Below are 17,454 nucleotides of genomic sequence, written 5' to 3'. Positions count from 1 at the left end.
GATATTGGCAAAAGAACCAGGATGCAGAAAAGTTCTCCGAGAGCAGTGAATCTGTGGAATTCTTTACTGCAGGGTGCTGCTGAGGCTGGGTCGTTACAAATACTGAAGGCTGAGATAGACAGATTTCTACTTGTAAGGGCATTCAGAGTTTAAGAGGTTTTGAGGATTATCAGATTAGCCTTGATCTCATTCAATGGCAGAGTGGACTTGATGGGCTGATGGCCTATTTCTGTCCTTCTGTGTTATGGTCTTGTGATTTTTTTTTAAGATGATCAAGGAAACTTTTAAGTTTAAAGACAGGAAGTTGTGATCTCAAATACACCACTTGAAAGGGCAGTGCATGCAGACTTCGAAGTAACTTCCAAATGGGGAATTCGATGGAAATGCGAAGAAGTAAAATTTGCTGTGTAATGTGGAAAGAGAAAGGGAGTGGGACTAATTGAGCATCTCATTCACAGGCACCATGAACCAAGTGGCCTCCCCCTGTGCCTGTGAAGTAAATATATCACAAAATAAGTATCATTTCTTAAATTCACAATCGGCTTAAAATTCTTACTGCAACCTTGTGTAACAATAATGCTTGTGTGGAATTTTGTTTGTCCACGGCTGACTGCCATTTAGAATGAAAGATTTAAAACTCCATCATTAAACCTTTAGAGTTTATCGTCAGACATTAATCTTCACAGCATACCAAACATTGTGCGCCTGCCGTATTTCATCATAAAAACATTTAGAACTCTTGGTCCTGAATCCAGTATTTGGAAAATGTGGTCTTGTTTACAGTGAAAGGGTGAACCTTGTCAGTCACAGTGACAGGAACTTACAACACTACCTCCTGAGTCAATGACTGATTGAGAAAGTCAGGAACTAGTGCCATGAGTTTTACTGGCAATGGATAACACTGACGGCTTAAAAACAAACGATAAAGTTACAAAAATACTTGCAGAGATTCTTACTCTTCCAGAATAAAAATGAAACATAAGGCCAAAGACTTATAACAAATACGTTTCTTTAAAATTTATTCACAGGATAAGGGCATCAGTGGCTAGGTGTTTATTGCCCAACCCTAATTGCCTTACGGGCAGTTAACAGTCACTCACATTCATGTGCTTCTAGAGTCACCTGTAGGTCAGAATGGTAGTTATCTTCTCTAAAAGACATCAGTGAACCAGTTGAGTTTTTCCAACAATCGGATTTGCAGTCATCATTCGATTCTTAATTCCAGATTTTTATTGAATTCAAATTCCACCATCTGCCGTGGCGGGATTAGAACCTGGGTCCCCGGAACATTACCTAGGTCATTACCAGTCCAGCGATAATTCCACCTCCCCTGTACGCAAATATGGAAGACAAGCTAGTAATAAAGTAGCCCAGAAATAACAGGAATAGTTGAGCACCAGTTATATTAAGTCAATAATCATATTTCATACAGTCTAGTTGAAAAACAAAGTTATTCCTCTCTCAATATCCATGGGGATCATTCTCATGATTTCAGGAATTTCTGACCAGAATGGATTAGTGTTCAGCCGAGCAGAACTTTAAAAATAAATAGAAAATAAATTCTCCTTCCATTTCCATCTCAAAATGCAATCATTTTTATTCGTCTTTCTAGTTTTCAGTTGAAGTAAAACACCTCTTGGGATTGTCATAGCCAAGTGACGGCTTCACCTGGGTGCTAACAGACACATGAGTAATCAGTGTCCTTGACTCCACAATTGCATCAGTGCCAGCAGCTTGCCAGTTACTCAGTGTCTTTATAAATGAGCCAAAAATTCCTCCAACTAAAGTTTGTAAAAACATGAATTCATTACTGTTTCCACTTCCTTTCCAACATCTCAACCTATTTGCCCTCACTGTACTTGCCTGCTTCTGCAGTGTGACCTCCCCTACATAGAATCACAGTGGTCAACCTGTATGATCCAGATCAGAACCTCAAAGCAATTTCTAAACCATTAGGCAAGACAGTAACATTTGCCTTTGTCATATTATCTGTTTCTCATGAGCCCGTCACTTGCTAACCCATGACTTCATCACCTCCATTTCTCCAATGCCCTTCTTGCCTGCCTCTAACCTTCTCAAGTCGCACCAACTTCACCTTGACCCACAGAATGTCCATTCCCCATCACTCGCTCCTTCACTCACTCACCCAAACTGGCTGACCCTCAGTGCAAAATGAAAGGATATCAGTCCTTTACAAATTCTCCTCATTCACTTCAGCTTTTCTCTACAGCTATCTTGTACCTTCCACGATTGCCAGTGCAATCTCCCACTGTCCTCGTTTTTTTCCGATTTTCTGCCTTTCCTTTGTTCTACTAGCAGTGACAGTGCCTTTAGCTGTCTCAGTGAACCACTTACAACCTTCTCCAGATCGTCTAAAAACTTTTTCTAAAAGCTACCAAAAGCACGTAGTAATAGTTGTTTATTCTAGTGACAAATGGTTATTTCTAACATTAAATCATGGGACTATAAAATGTTCTAGTATGAAATAGGCTACCTTGCCTATTGGAAATATGCTGGCATTTTTCTTGGGACCAATCCAGTCCAATCATGCTCGCTCCCATTTCAATGTCCTATTAACTGTTCATTCTCTGAACATCCCATCCAGTCTAACCTAATACTTCATTGTCACAATTATATGTGCAGACTTTGTAAATAGAAAGGTCTAGCTGAAATATTGAGTGTTTTGATTGCAGCTGCTTGTGTTATTGTGTTGGAGGAGAATAACAATTATGGAGGGAGAAGAATTCACCATTGAACCATCACAGATAAATTCCTTTAAGTTGCTCCCATTTCTGCCATGCTCAATTTGCTGGAAATGTGGTGGACAAACCTGTGGAAAATGTTCTGCCAGCACATTTCCAGTCAAACTGCAGCGACACCAGGAGCAATTCTGAGCCGCTTGACTCCAGTAATGTGCCTCACTCTTCTCTCCACCAGCAAATTCTGCAACACTCACGGGCCAACTCCACCAAAGCGGTGTTCCTCATCACCGATGGTTACTCAAATGGTGGGGACCCGAGACCTATCGCCGCTTCCCTGCGGAACATGGGGGTGGAGATCTTTACGCTCGGCATATGGCAGGGCAACATTCGAGAGCTGCAGGATATGGCGTCTCACCCCAAGGAGGAGCACTGCTACATTCTACACAGCTTCGCTGAGTTTGAAGCATTGGCCAGAAGAGCACTTCATGAAGGTAGGATTCTGTGCAGTCCATGATACAATGTCATGTAGACCACAGGGCAGAAGTAGGCCATTTAGCATATAACTAGTCTTTACCAGTGTTAACACTCCACTTAATTCTCCAGGACTAGGCCTTTCTACCCTTTGAGCCAGCTGAGCCATTCAATAAGATCGTGGCTGATTTTCTACCTCAACCCTACTTTCCAGCATGGCCCCCATATTCCTTAATTCCTTCACTACCCAAGAATTGAGTAAACTCGTCTTGAATGCACTCAATATCTGAACTTCCACAGTCCTTGTAGGTACAGAATAACAATGATTCACCATCCTATGAATCATAGAGATGTATAGCACAGAAAGAGACCCTTCAGTCCAACTTATCCATGCCAACCAGATATTCTAACCTAATCTAGTCCCATTTGCCAGCATTTGGTCCATATCCCTCTAAACCCTTTCTATTCATATACCCATCCAGGTGCCATTTAAATGCTGTATTTGTCCCAACCTCTACCGCTTCTTCTGGCAGCACATTCCAGACAGGCACCACCCTCTCTGTGAAAAAATCGCCTCTTAGATCGCTTTTAAATCTTTTATCCCCTCACCCTAAACCTATGCCCTCTAGTTCTGGACTCCCCTACCCCAGGGAAAAGACCTTGTCCATTTACCCTACCTATGCCCCTCATGACTTTATAAGGTCACCTGTCTGCAACCGATGCTCCAGGGAAAACAGCCCCTGCCTATTCAGCCTCTCCTCATTGCTCAAACCTTCCAACGCTGGCAACATCTTTGTAAATCTTTTCTGAACTTTTCAAGTTTTGCAACATCCTTCCTATGATCTTCAATCTTGAAAGTCAGTCTCTTATTCTAAGACTGTTTCTCAACATTGTAGATTCCCTGGTTTAGGGGAATCTTTTTTTATCAACATCCTAAGAATCTTTTTTATGTTTCAATGTGGTCACCTCTCATTCTTCTAAACTCCAAGGGATTTGGCCCTAGTATACTCAATCTTTGTTCACAGTGCATCCTCCCTGTTCTAGCAAACAGTCTATTGAACATAGGAAAATGGGTTCCTGTGATTGATATACTTTCAAACCAAAACACTGACTTGAATGATTTTGGGCAGATCTGCTCTGGACCTGCGTGACCTGTTAGCCATAAGTAGCTATGCACCAAATTAAGAAGCAGAACCTCAAGTGTATTAATCTACCTGAGTCATATGGAAATTGGCATAGGGTAAACAGGGTTGGAGCGATGAATGCGTAGCTGAAGGACTGATGTGGGAGAAGTAGGTTCCAGTTCATAGGACAGTGGCACCTATACTGGGGCAAGTGAGATTGTACTATTGGGATAGCCCACACCAGTACTGCATAACTATGGAAGTAGGGTGGGTTCTAAACTAAATAGTGGGGTCACGAACCCTAATTTGGGTTGTATGAAAGAGTGGGGAAATGCAACACAGGAAGGAATTTATGTGGGAAATGATAACCAGACAATGAGAGGAAGGGACAGAGAATACAGATCTAAAAGCAAATTATTAGACGCGTCTTGAGATTACAAAAATAATAAAAGGACAGTACTTAAACATTGAACTAATAATGCAAATTGAGATCATTAAGTACAATCTACTGGCCACAAGGGAGACATGGCTGCATAATCAGCTTGCTTGCGACCTGACTATTAAAGGGTATGTAACGTTTAGACAGGATAGGAAGCTAGGAAAGTTTGGAGGAATGACTCTGTTAATTAAAAATGACATTAGCACAACAGGGAGAGTTGACCTAAATTCAGGAAACCAAATAATAGAAACAGTCCATATACAGATGAGGAATGTTAAAAAGGGACTTGAGGGACTTATATACAAGCTCTCTAACAGTAACCATATGATAGGACAGGGTATCAAGAAAGAAATAATGGAAGATTGTCAAAACAGTATAGCAGTTATCATGGGAGATTGTAACTTACATATAAACTGAAAAAATCAGATGAGAGAAAGTAGTCTCAATGAGGAATTAATTGAATATCTTTGTGGCAATTTCTTAGACCAGCATGTTATAGCACAAACCAGAGAGCAGGCTGTACGATGCCTAGTTTTGACAAATGAGACAGGATTGTGAAAGTGAAAGCACCTCAGTTGCAGCAACCATACTATGATTACATTTTATGTACAATTTAAGGCAGAGAGGTGTGGGTCCAAGACTATTATTTTGATTTTAAACATGGGTAATTAAAGACTGCTAGCAAAACTTAACTGGCAATCTAAGTTAAAGGATAGGTCAGTAAAGATGCAATGGCAAACATTTAAGGGGATATTCTTGCAATTGCAGAATAAATACATAAGAAAAATCCGAAGGGATGGATTCCCCTTCCATGGTTAAATCAAAGATAGTACCAAATTCAAAGAAAAGAAATATAGTTGTGCAAAGATAGGTGCAGGTCAGAAGACTAGATCAACTATTGTAAAAAGCAAAGAATTACAAAATATAAATAAGGAGGCAAAAATTAGAGTATGAGAGAAATTTAGCCAAAAATGTAAGAACAGATAAGAAGAATTTCTCCAGCTATTTAAAAAGAAAAGAGTTAACTAAGCATGTGTTGGTCCTACTGAAAATGAGTCAGGAGATGTAATAATGGAGAATAAAGAGTTGGCAGATGAGTTGAACTGATATTTTATATAACAGTGCGGTCTTCACTGGAGAGGGTATGAATGCATCCTGGAAGTAGCTGTAAATCAGGAATGGGATGGGAAGCAAGAATTCCTAAAAGATTCCTTTAGATTCGAAAATAGCTAAGATAACTCCTCTATTCAAAAAGGGAGGGAGGCAGAAAACAGGAAACTACAGACCAGTTAGCTTAACATCTGTCATAGGGAAAATGTTAGAAAGATATTCTAACAGGGCACTTGGCCAGGTTCAAGGTAATCACATATAGCCAACATAGTTCTGTCAAAATGAAATTTATAAGGTATCGGAGTTCTTTGACAATGTAACTTATGCTGTGAAGGGGAACCAGTGGATGTATTGTACTTAGAAGGCATTTGGTAAGGTGCCACTGCAAAGGTTATTGTAAAAAATAAAAGCACATGTTATTTGGGGAAACATATTAGCACCAATAGAAGATTGACTGGTTAATAGGAAGCAGCGTGTAGGAACAAGTAGGTCCTTTTTTCAGATTGGCAGGATATCATGAGGGGTGTGTCAAGGGTTTGGTGCAGGACCCCCAACTCTCTACAACGTGTATAAATGATTTGGATGAAGGGACTGAAAGTATGAGGTAGCTAAATTTGCAGATGACACAAATTCATCAAGCAAGCTGTGAAGAGAACCATAAGGAGTCTACCAAGGGATATGAACAGGTTCAGAGAATGTGAAGTGATCCAGCAAGTGGAGTATGATAAGGGAAAGTGTGAAATTGCCCATGCTGGCAGAAAGAATAAAAAAGAAGCATGGTATCTAAATAGTGAGAGCTGTGAGATACAGAGAGATCTGTGTGTCCTATGAATCACAGAAGATTTGTATAGAGGTACAGCACGTCATCAGGAGAGCCAATAGAATGTTATGCTTTATTGCGGGAGGAATTGAGTGCAAAAGTAGGGAGGTTATGTTTCACTTATACAGGGAATTGATGAGATTGCATCTGGAGTACAGTGTACAGCACTGGTCACCGTAGTTTCAGAAGGACATCAATGCATTGGAAGCCATTCAGAGAAGGTTTACTAGACTCATAACTGGATTGAGCAGATTGCTTTCTCAGGAAAGGCTGTACAACAGTCAATTTTCTTCCTGACTACATGGGGTTCTGAGTTCCATGTACGGAGGGACTTGCTAAAGCGGATGACAATGCCAGCACCATGCATGGAACCTTGGAGCAGCTGTGCATGCAGACGCACAGCTTAGAGGGAACATTGCTCGACAGCCTGGGTCAGTGCCTGTCCAGTTTAGTAAAGTCAGAGGTGCCTTTATTGAAACACACAAGATCCTCAGGGAACTCAGCCAGGTGGATGTCAAGGGGATGTTTCTTCTAATGGGAGAATTGAGAAGTAGGGGTCAATGTTTAAAAATAAGGAATCATCCATTTAAAACAGAGGTGAGGAACATTTTTTTCTCTCAGGGCTGTGAATATTTGGAATTCCTTTCCTCAAAAGGCAATAGATACTGAACCTTTAAGTATTTTTTAAGGCAGAGGAAGATGGATTCTTGATTACCAAGTGGGTGTCAGATTAACGGGGGTGTGCAGGAATGTAGGGTCAATGTTTAAATCAAATCAACCATGGTTTTATTGAATGGCAGAGCAGGCTCTACAGGCCAAGTGGCCCATTTTTGTTTCTTATTCATATGTTCATTTGTAATTCCTGCAGGAAGAAAGAGACTCAACTAGGAACAATTAGGATTTGTCAATGTAGGCTAAAAGGATACTGAGAACTCTTGAAAAGTAGCTGAAGCTGAGCATTATAATGAGCCATTCTTTCAGTGCTTTAACAGAAAGCAGCCAAAACCCCAAAAGCCAGGGTGACCTGGAGTGTAAACTTCAGGATAAATTTATAGCTTTTTCCCAATACTTGTGAGGATAGAGAATACAGATGGTGCTCCTCAGTTTGAATTGGTTGACCTCATAACTTTGACAGAATTAAAGCGCTTGAGTTAAGATCATCACAGAGGACTGAAGGGGCATGTGAGATTTGCAAGGACAGTGTTGGTGAACTCTGAGAGACGCAAAGTGGCACTCATTTCAAAATCCGCAACAAAGGAAACATTGGCAAGTAGAGAGCTAACAGTCTTAGTTCACTATTAGATAAAGTAGAATTGATTATCAAGATGATCTATGCAGGTTCCAGTCTTACATTTATTTATAGAGTTAAGCATTACGAGAGTACACCTCCTAACTCAACCACACCACAACTTCAATAAGCATCTCTTTAGATCTGCTCAAGTGAATGCCCAGTTAAAGCATTACATTCACATTTGGCTAAACACAATCAACATACAATTAACAATATAGATTCATAGTGTTATGATCCCAGCTGATGTTATTACTGGACAAGTCAGATTCTAGACTGAACTCCGGCTCACTAAATCATCTTCTGTTTATTTATTTATTGAGGTGTTCTTTTACTGAAAACCAAACACATAATGCTGCAGATTCAGTTTTAACAATTGAACAGAAGTTTATTATGCAAAGGAAATGAAGATAGAATAAACCAAGTTATTTACACATGACACAGTTTGGAAGATTTTAAAACATATGATAAAATAAAACCCATTATCTCAACACCATCACTTTTAAAACACAAATCCCAGCAACGGTTCCCATCTCTATCACATCAATAGGTTTGACTTAATTGATCCTTTCTATTCCTAGTCTTTAAAGTTTGTTAACCTTTTCCTTGTTGAGTTACATAATTGAGTTTAAGCGTTTTTTAAACTCCAAATAGATCGTATAGATTTCTAACTAAACATTTCTGTACTGGAATTTTCAAACTACACTGCAGTAATCTATTTCCTAACTGTTCTGAATCAATTTCTTTCTCAGGAGAAACTGTTTTTGCATCAAACCTCAACCAAATCTTCTAGAAACCAAAAGCTTTCCAATGTATTTGTTTTCCCCAAGCAAAACAAAGTCTTGTTTGTTCAAAACCAGAAGGAAGCTAGTGCTCTTAAATGTTTCCTCTCTTCAGTCGTAGCATTGTCATAATGCAAATAAATTTCCATTATCACTCCAGGAATTGCTGTTTCTCACATATTGTTTTAAAAATCATGACTCCAGAAAGACTGACATGTTAATTATTAACTCCCTCGTTTACACAGATCCAACCGACATGCCAGTAATTAAAAATTCACACTCTAAAATGAAAGATACTTATATTATCACAATAGAAATTTGCAGAGTAAAGAGGAGAATTCAGAATTCAGTCCATTATGTTTCTGCTGCCCCCCCTCCCCCGGCAAGAACAGTTGTGCTTAGTCCCACATCTCTGCTTTTTCTCTAGATCCTGTCATTCTCTTATCCTCAAGTACCCATCCAACTTTACCTTGAAAATCCTTTGTCATTCATAATACAAAATCTGATCCAACCAATCTTCTTGCTTTTTGCTTTTTGCGTGAGTCACACTTTCAATTATTCATGGCAAGTTCCATGTCACAGAAACTTGCAGTACTTAGTGTACAGTACTCCCATCTAGAGAAAAATAGGTCAGCTCTGAGGTCGATCATTTTTGTTTGCAAAACAATCGTTTCTCAATTATGCATTACATTCAGTAAGTACACCACTGCACATTTCAGAGGAAATAGCTTCTCTTTCTTTATTTTGACAGATTGGTTGGTACTAGGAGTTGGCAATAAAGTACATTGTGATATCTTATACTATATGACTGCTGGTGCTATTGTAAACATGTATTCAATGTTTGAGAAGTTAAGGATGTGTTTCTTGCTTAAATACTCATATATATTGGAGTACAGTACTATAGTTGTATGGTATAAGGCGAGTGATCTCAACCCATGTGTTCAAAATTCATAATGATAACTGGAAGATATTTGAATACATCACATAAATAAATCAGAAATAAAAAGCTGTAATGTTGACCATGAAACTGGAACATTGTAAAAATTCATTTGGTTCATTAATGTCCTTCAGAAATGCAAATTTGCCATCCTTATCTGACTGGGGCCAATGTGTGACTCAGCAATGTAATTGATTCTAACAGCATGCTGAACCAGTCTAGCAGCCTGTCTGTAGTAATCAAGTTAATGACTCATTGGAACCTTTCCAATTAGGGTCTTAATGCTGGCTTTGCCGATGACACCTCCATCCTCCTGTTCAGTTTCTTCCACTTTACCATAATGTTGGTTAATCACCTTCTCCATCTCCTCCTGTCAGTTACCCATTCCTCATCCAATTCCTCTATGTCTTATACCAACGTGTCATTCTGGTCTTAGACATTCCCATTCCCAATCTTCCTGGCAGCCCTTCTCCATCTCAACAGGTCGTCTCCTTTTCTTCACAACAGGTGACCAGATCAGTTCAATCGCTTCTCAGCTACATCCTTCAGTGCCCATTATTGACACCCTAAACTGATGGCTTCTAATATTGTCCTTTCTCATTACTACACACATCCACCTCAACACTGCCATCTTGTTATTATGCAATAGTTGTCCCTCTCCTTTTGGTGTTGCATTCTGTAATAAGGCTTGTCTTACAACTGTCCTGTAGATTCTTGCTGTAAATTTCAGCATGACTTTTCCACCAGGTCCTTTGTTAACTTTGTTTAGTTATTCGAACAGAGCTAGATTCTTGCCTACATTATAAGATTGAATAATTTTAAAATAGCTACTTAAATGATTTGTCAACAGGAAATCAGTCTTCCAATATAGCCATTATATTGCATAAAAACAAACGTTTGCAAAGTCTAACATGCAGCAGCACCATGCAAGTGCAACTATTACCGTCTGTATTAATTAATCGAGTACAATAATACAATATTAAAAATCACACAATACCAGGTTATAGTCCAACAGTTTTATTTGGATCACTAGCTTTCGGAGCACTGCTTCTTCCTCAGGTGGCTGTGGAGAATAAGATCATAAGACACGGAATTTATAGTCAAATGAGTATGGTGTCATGGAGATGTGATGATACATTAAATAATTTTAGATCAAGTCTTTCATCTTTTTAGAATGGGATGTGTTGGTTTCTGTTCTTTGATATTTAAATCCCGGAACTTCTTTTAAATTACATTCTCAAGAAAGGTTTAGCTTTTCTAACAATAGCTTTAGCTCAGACAATGTATTAAGGTGTAAGGTCTGCTTGTGTCCCAGTGTTGAGTTAGACTGGTTCTATTTCTCAAGTGGGATTCACAGAGTTTTATATGGATTTATGCAGTTTCTGAGCAAAATAAAATGTAATTCTGCAAAAACAAATTCACCCTATAATCTTACATATGTGCGCGTGTAGGAGACAGAGTGGGTGTGTCCATATGGGTGTGAGAGCATGTGATAGAGTGAGTGTGTAGGCTTGGTTAAGTGTGTGTATGAGTGTAATGGGGTATACACCTGTGAGGGGGTGCGTGCGTATGTGGAAGAGGATTCTCGGTAATCCAAGATGGAGGATGGGAAAAATTTCTGGCTGTAAGAGCTGCCCCTTTTTTTGAGGCATTTTAGATGCTGGAGGTGATTTCCTCGAATTCCAGGAGCATCAATTACTGTTTTATATGCTATTGCACTGTTTTGGAACTTTGGGAAAAAAAAGTCAAAACAACAGCAGTTTTAAAAGGAAGAAGAGCAGATAAAGGAAGCACATGGTGAGGACAGTGCAGGAGAGAGAGAGAGAGAGAGAGGGAGAACCTGCACAGTTACTGCCTTTGCTGTTTTTGAATTCATGTGTCGCTGGACATCGGAGTGCATCTGGGAAAATTAACAAACAGTGAACTTCACAACTGATCTTGGAGGAACCGGTTTGGGTGAAGTTCACAACACAGAATCAGATAAGTTAATTGTTGTTTTAAGTCTGTCCAAGAGAAAGGTTGCATTAGTGAGTATAGTGAGTTCTTTCTTGACTATATGTTTTTGGAGATAAGTCTCTTGATTAAACTTAAAGTATAAGTCATAGCTATTAATTTAACCTGGGGCAGTGTTTGTAGAGGAATAAGACAGTGTTTTTTCTGGGTCTGTAGATTGTGAAGGAGCAAAAATGGCCTTTGCAGTGATATGTACTTCTTGTCAGATGTGGGAGTTTAAAGACAGTTTAAGGGTTACTGCGGATTATACCTGCCACAAATGCTGTTGGATGTGAATCTTATCAGATCGAGTGGATCGGTTGGAGAGACAGTTAGAAGCGATGAGGAATTTGCAACAGCAACAGTATGTGATGGATGGCAGTTATAGGAAGGGGGGAAGTCTCAGATAAAGTCACATAGATAGGTTAACTCCAGGAAGGGTAAGAGAGGTCGGCACCTAGGACAGGAGTCTTTTGTGGATATACCCATTTCAAACAGGTATGCTGTTTTGGAAAATGTAGGGGGTGATGGATTCTCAGGGGAATGTAGCACAAAAAGCCAAGTTTCGGGTATTGAGACTGGCTGTAATGCAAAGAGGGGTACGTCGGCTTCCAAGAGATCAATTGTGTTAGGGGATTCGGTAGTCAGAGGTACAGACAGATGCTTCTGTGGCCAGCAGAGAAAAATCAGAATGGTGTGTTGTTTCCCTGGTGCCAGGATCAAGGATGTCTCAGAGAGGGTGCAGAATGTTCTCACAGGGGAGAGGGGCCAGCAAGAGGTCATTATCCACATTGGAACCAACGGTATAGGAGGGGAACAGGTTGAGATTCTGAAGGGAGATTACAGAGAGTAAGGCAGAAATTTAAAAAGGAGGTCCTCAAGGGTAGTAATATCTGGATTACTCCCGGTGCTATGAGCTAGTGAGGGCAAGAGTAGGAGGATAGAGCAGATGAACGCATGGCTGAGGAGCTGCTGTATGGGAGAAGGATTCACATTTTTGGATTGTTGGAATCTCTTTTGGGGTAGGAGTGACCTGTACAAGAAGGACAGATTGTAACTAAATTGGAAGGGGACTAATATACTGGCAGGGAAATTTGCTAGAACTGCTTGGGAGGATTTAAACTAGGAAGGTAGGGGGGTGGAACCCAAGGAGATAGTGAGGAAAGAGATCAATCTGAGACTGGTACAGTTGAGAACAGAACTGAATCAAACAGTCATGGCAGGCAGGGACAAGGTAGGACTAATAAATTAAACTGCATTTATTTCAATGCAAGTAGCCTAACAGGGAAGGCAGATGAACTCAGGGCATGGTTAAGAACATGGGACTGGGATATCATAGCAATTACAGAAACATGGCTCAGGGATGGGCAGGACTGGCAGCTTAATGTTCCAGGATACAAATGCTACAGGGAGGATAGAAAGGGAGGCAAGAGAGGAGGGGGAGTAGCATTTTTGATCAGGGATAGCATTACAGCTGTGCTGAGGGAGGATATTCCCAGAAATACATCCAGGGAGGTTATTTGGGTGGAACTGAGAAATAAGAAAGGGATGATCACCTTATTGGGATTGTATTATAGACCCCCCAATAGTCAGAGGGAAATTGAGAAACAAACTTGTAAGGAGATCTCAGCTCTCTGTAAGAATAATAGCCGGGGATTTTAACTTTCCAAACATCGACTGGGACTGCCAGTGTTAAAGGTTTAGATGGAGAGGAATTTCTTAAGTGCATACAAGACAATTTTCTGATTCAGTATGTGGATGTACCTACTAGAGAAGGTGCAAAACTTGACCTACTCTTGGGAAATAAGGCAGGGCAGGTGACTGAGATGTCAGTGGGGGAGTACTTTGGGGCCAGCAACCATAATTCTATTTGTTTTAAAATCGTGATGGAAAAGGATAGACCACATCTGAAAGTTGAAGTTCTAAATTGGAGAAAGGCCAATTTTGACGGTATTAGGCAAGAACTTTCAAAAGGCTGATTGGAGACAGATGTTCGCAGGTAAAGGGACGGCTGGAAAATGGGAAGCCTTCAGAAATGAGATAACAAGAATCCAGAGAAAGTATATTCCTGTCAGGGGGAAAGGGAAGGCTCGTAGGTATAGGGAATGCTGGATGACTAAAGAAATTGAGGGTTTGGTTAAGAAAAAGAAGGAAGCATATGTCAGGTATAGACAGCAGAGATCGAGTGAATCCTTAGAAGAGTATAAAGGAAGTAGGAGTATACTTAAGAGGGAAATCAGGAGGGCAAAAAGGGGACATGAGATAGTGTTGGCAAATAAAATTAAGGAGAATCCAAAGGGTTTTTACAAATATATTAAGGACAAAAGGGTAACTAAGGAGAGAATAGGGCCCCTCAAAGATTAGCAAGGCAGCCTTTGTGTAGAGTCACAGAAAATGGGGAGATACTAAATGAATATTTTGCATCAGTATTTACTGTGGAAAAGGATATGGAAGATATAGATTGTAGGGAAATAGATGGTGACATCTTGCAAAATGTCCAGATTACAGAGGAGGAAGTGCAGTGGAGGGTAGTTTTTCAGACTGGAGACCTGTGACCAGTGGAGTGCCACAAGGATGGGTGCTGGGTCCTCTACTTTTTGTCATTTATATAAATGATTTGGATGCGAGCATAAGAGGTACAGTTAGTAAGTTTGCAGATGACACCAAAATTGGAGGTGTAGTGGACAGCGAAGAGGGTTACCTCAGATTACAACAGGATCTGGACCAGATGGGCCAATGGGCTGAGAAGTGGCAGATGGAGTTTAATTCAGATAAATACGAGGTGCTGCATTTTGGGAAAGCAAATCTTAGGAGGACTTATACACTTAATGGTAAGGTCCTAGGGAGTGTTGCTGAACAAAGAGACCTTGGAGTGCAGGTTCATAGCTCCTTGAAAGTGGAGTCGCAGGTAGATAGGATAGTGAAGAAGGCGTTTGGTATCTTTCCTTTATTGGTCAGAGCATTGAGTACAGAAGTTGGAAGGTCATGTTGTGGCTGTACAGAACATTGGTTAGGCCACTGTTGGAATATTGCGTGCAATTCTGGTCTCCTTCCTATCAGAAAGATGTTGTGAAACTTGAAAGGGTTCAGAAAAGATTTACAAGGATATTGCCTGGGTTGGAGGATTTGAGCTATCGAGAGAGGCTGAACAGGCTGGGGCTGTTTTCCCTGGAGCGTCGGAGGCTGAGGGATGACTTTATAGAGGTTTACAAAATTATGAGGGGCATGGATAGGATAACTAGACAAAGTCTTTTCCCTGGGATCGGAGAGTCCAGAACTAGAGGGCATAGGTTTAGAGTGAGAGGGGAAAGATATAAAAGACACCTAAGGGGCAACTTTTTCACACAGAGGGTGGTACATGTATGGAATGAGCTGACAGAGGATGTGGTGGAGGCTGGTACAATTGCAACATTTAAGAGGCATTTGGATGGGTATATGAATAGGAAGGGTTTGGAGGAATATTGGCCAGGTCGGACTAGATTGGGTTGGGATATCTAGTCGGTGTGAACAGGTTGGACCGAAGGGTCTGGTTCCATGCTGTACATCTCTATGACCCTATGACTCTATGTGCGCGTGTATGATATAGAGCTTGTCTATGAGAGAGAGGGTGTGTGTGTGTGTGTGTGTGTGTGAGTGTGAGTGTGAGACTGAGAGAGAGTGTGTATAGTGTAATGGGGTCACTTGTAGTCTGACATGAACCCATGGTCACAGTTGAGGCCATTTCAATGGGTACCGAACATGGCTATCAGCCTCTGCTCAGCCACTTTGGGTTGTTACTTGTCCCAAAGTCTGCTTTGCAGGATACTCTCTCATATGCGTGCACATACACACACTTCCCCCCCCCCCCCCACCCCGGCCCCCCCCCCCATGCATTTTAGCAGAACAACAGTGTGTTGAAATAATTCAATGGAAAGGATTAGTGAGGTTTTATATTGTTCACCAGCTTTCTTAGTCCTTCTCATAAATTCTCTGACATGGCCATAAAATCCTAACATCTGGGAGCAGTTTGAATGTCTCTCATTTGTTAAATAAATGTACCGGTCATTCTGCTATAATGCACGTTGCATTAATGTGAATTTGCTGTAACGTGATTGATGAATCGGGAACAATGTTTCTAAAGTGTGAACTTTTAAAATGTGTGTTGGCTGTAACGCAATTACATCATCAACACTTTAAGCGCTGTCTCTAAAGCACAAATTTTCTATAATGCGCAGTGTTGAACAAGAACGCAACCATCGCATTATAGAAGAACTACCTGTATTATGGAAATGCTGTAATGGTAATGCTTGCTATTCCTGAATGTACCAGAGGATGGCGAATCTACCTTTTAAAACAAATGGGGCAAAACATTCTTAATACTGGGAGAAAGTGAGGACTGCAGATGCTGGAGATCAGAGATGGAAATGTGTTGCTGGAAAAGCGCAGCAGGTCAGGCAGCATCCAAGGAGCAGGAGAATCGATGTTTCGGGCATGAGCCCTTCTTCAGGAATGAGGAAAGTGTGTCCAGCAGGCCAAGATAAAAGATAGGGAGGAGGGACTTGGAGGAGGGGTGTTCCTATCGCATTTCCAACACCCCTCCCCCATGTCCCTCCTCCCTACCTTTTATCTTAGCCTGCTTAGCACACTTTCCTCATTCCTGAAGAAGGGCTCATGCCCGAAACGTCGATTCTCCTGCTCCTTGGATGCTGCCTGACCTCCATTCTTAATACTGGGCCAACTTCAATTTTCTTTCCTGTTTGTCGACCTTTGACCCTGGGATAGTCATGAGGGGGAGGTGCTTAGCATAGAGGGATAGCCCTCATTACATCCATGACACTGACCAGGTGGCTCTGAGAGGGATAAGGAAAATCGGACAAGCACTTTAGCACTTGTCAATAGGGCAGATCCACCTATGTTTGTTCCCCATTGCTGCAGAGATAAGTACCCTGTTTCACTAGGGATGTTTCCATTGCTCCCAAACAGTGGACATTGGGAGAACCTCTGCTGTGCCCGCAAAGCATAGGAGATTGGTTAGCTCAGTTCACTGGGGTGATGTAGAGTAATATTAACAGATGGATTTAGTTGCCACACTGGCTGAGGTTATCATGAAGCACTCTCCTTCTCAACCTCTCCTTTTGCCTAAGATAAAGTGACACTTACGTTAAACCACCACTAGTTATGTCTCTGTCTCTAATCAGAGAGCAGTTCAATGATCCTGTAGGACAATGGTGACTATACCTTGCAGTTTGAAATCTCTTTATTTTTCCAACCTGGTCTCTTGCTCCATCCTGCCTTCAGCTAGAGTTTCCTTCACAAATCCCTCTCCCTCTCTACTTCGCCTTTCAGATCCTCCTTAACTTTTGACCAAGGTCAGTGGGTGGTGCACTCAGTGCTGGATCAGCACGTGGCAGGTTCAAATCCCACTCCAGAGACCTCAAACATATTGTTGCTTCTGCCTGATTCCTTAGTGTTTGAACCAGATTTTCCTGATCTGGTTGAGCACATCATATTCTCACATTGCTAAAAACATTCCCTTCTACTCATTCAATTCAAGGACCAAGGAGTGTAAGGTGGAGTGTAAAGTGCCATGAAATTTAGAAGTGGAAAAGTGGTTTTGCGTAAACCCTCGTCACAAAAAAGAGCCTTGTTATTATTGATCCAATTCCCAATGTCCATGCTGCATTTGTTTCATAAATCCCCTTTGCATTTTCTGTGACAATTAATATTGTACAGAACTCAAGTCTTGATGTAAAAAGAGACACATTGCTGAGGATTTTGACTGTGCCATCATGAGGACATGGGCAAGAATA

At 40.9% G+C, this 17,454-nt stretch overlaps 1 protein-coding gene across 2 annotated transcripts in view; it reads left to right on the top strand.

The window, feature by feature from the left end:
• Positions 1 to 17,454, top strand: part of svep1 (sushi, von Willebrand factor type A, EGF and pentraxin domain containing 1) — a 241,255-nt gene that overhangs the window by 12,999 nt on the left and 210,802 nt on the right. For both annotated transcript variants that reach the window (XM_043716221.2, XM_043716218.2), the window contains exon 2: positions 2,938 to 3,193. In XM_043716221.2, the coding sequence (XP_043572156.2) occupies positions 2,938 to 3,193 (256 nt within the window). The remainder of the gene's footprint in view (positions 1 to 2,937; positions 3,194 to 17,454) is intronic.

Source organism: Chiloscyllium plagiosum, unplaced genomic scaffold, assembly GCF_037043375.1.
Source record: "Chiloscyllium plagiosum isolate Xiang-an unplaced genomic scaffold, Cpla_swu_hap1 HiC_scaffold_2, whole genome shotgun sequence".
Classification (NCBI taxonomy): domain Eukaryota; kingdom Metazoa; phylum Chordata; class Chondrichthyes; order Orectolobiformes; family Hemiscylliidae; genus Chiloscyllium; species Chiloscyllium plagiosum.
The sequence above is the reverse complement of the archived record's forward strand: the minus strand, read 5'-3'. Positions and strand labels throughout refer to the sequence as shown.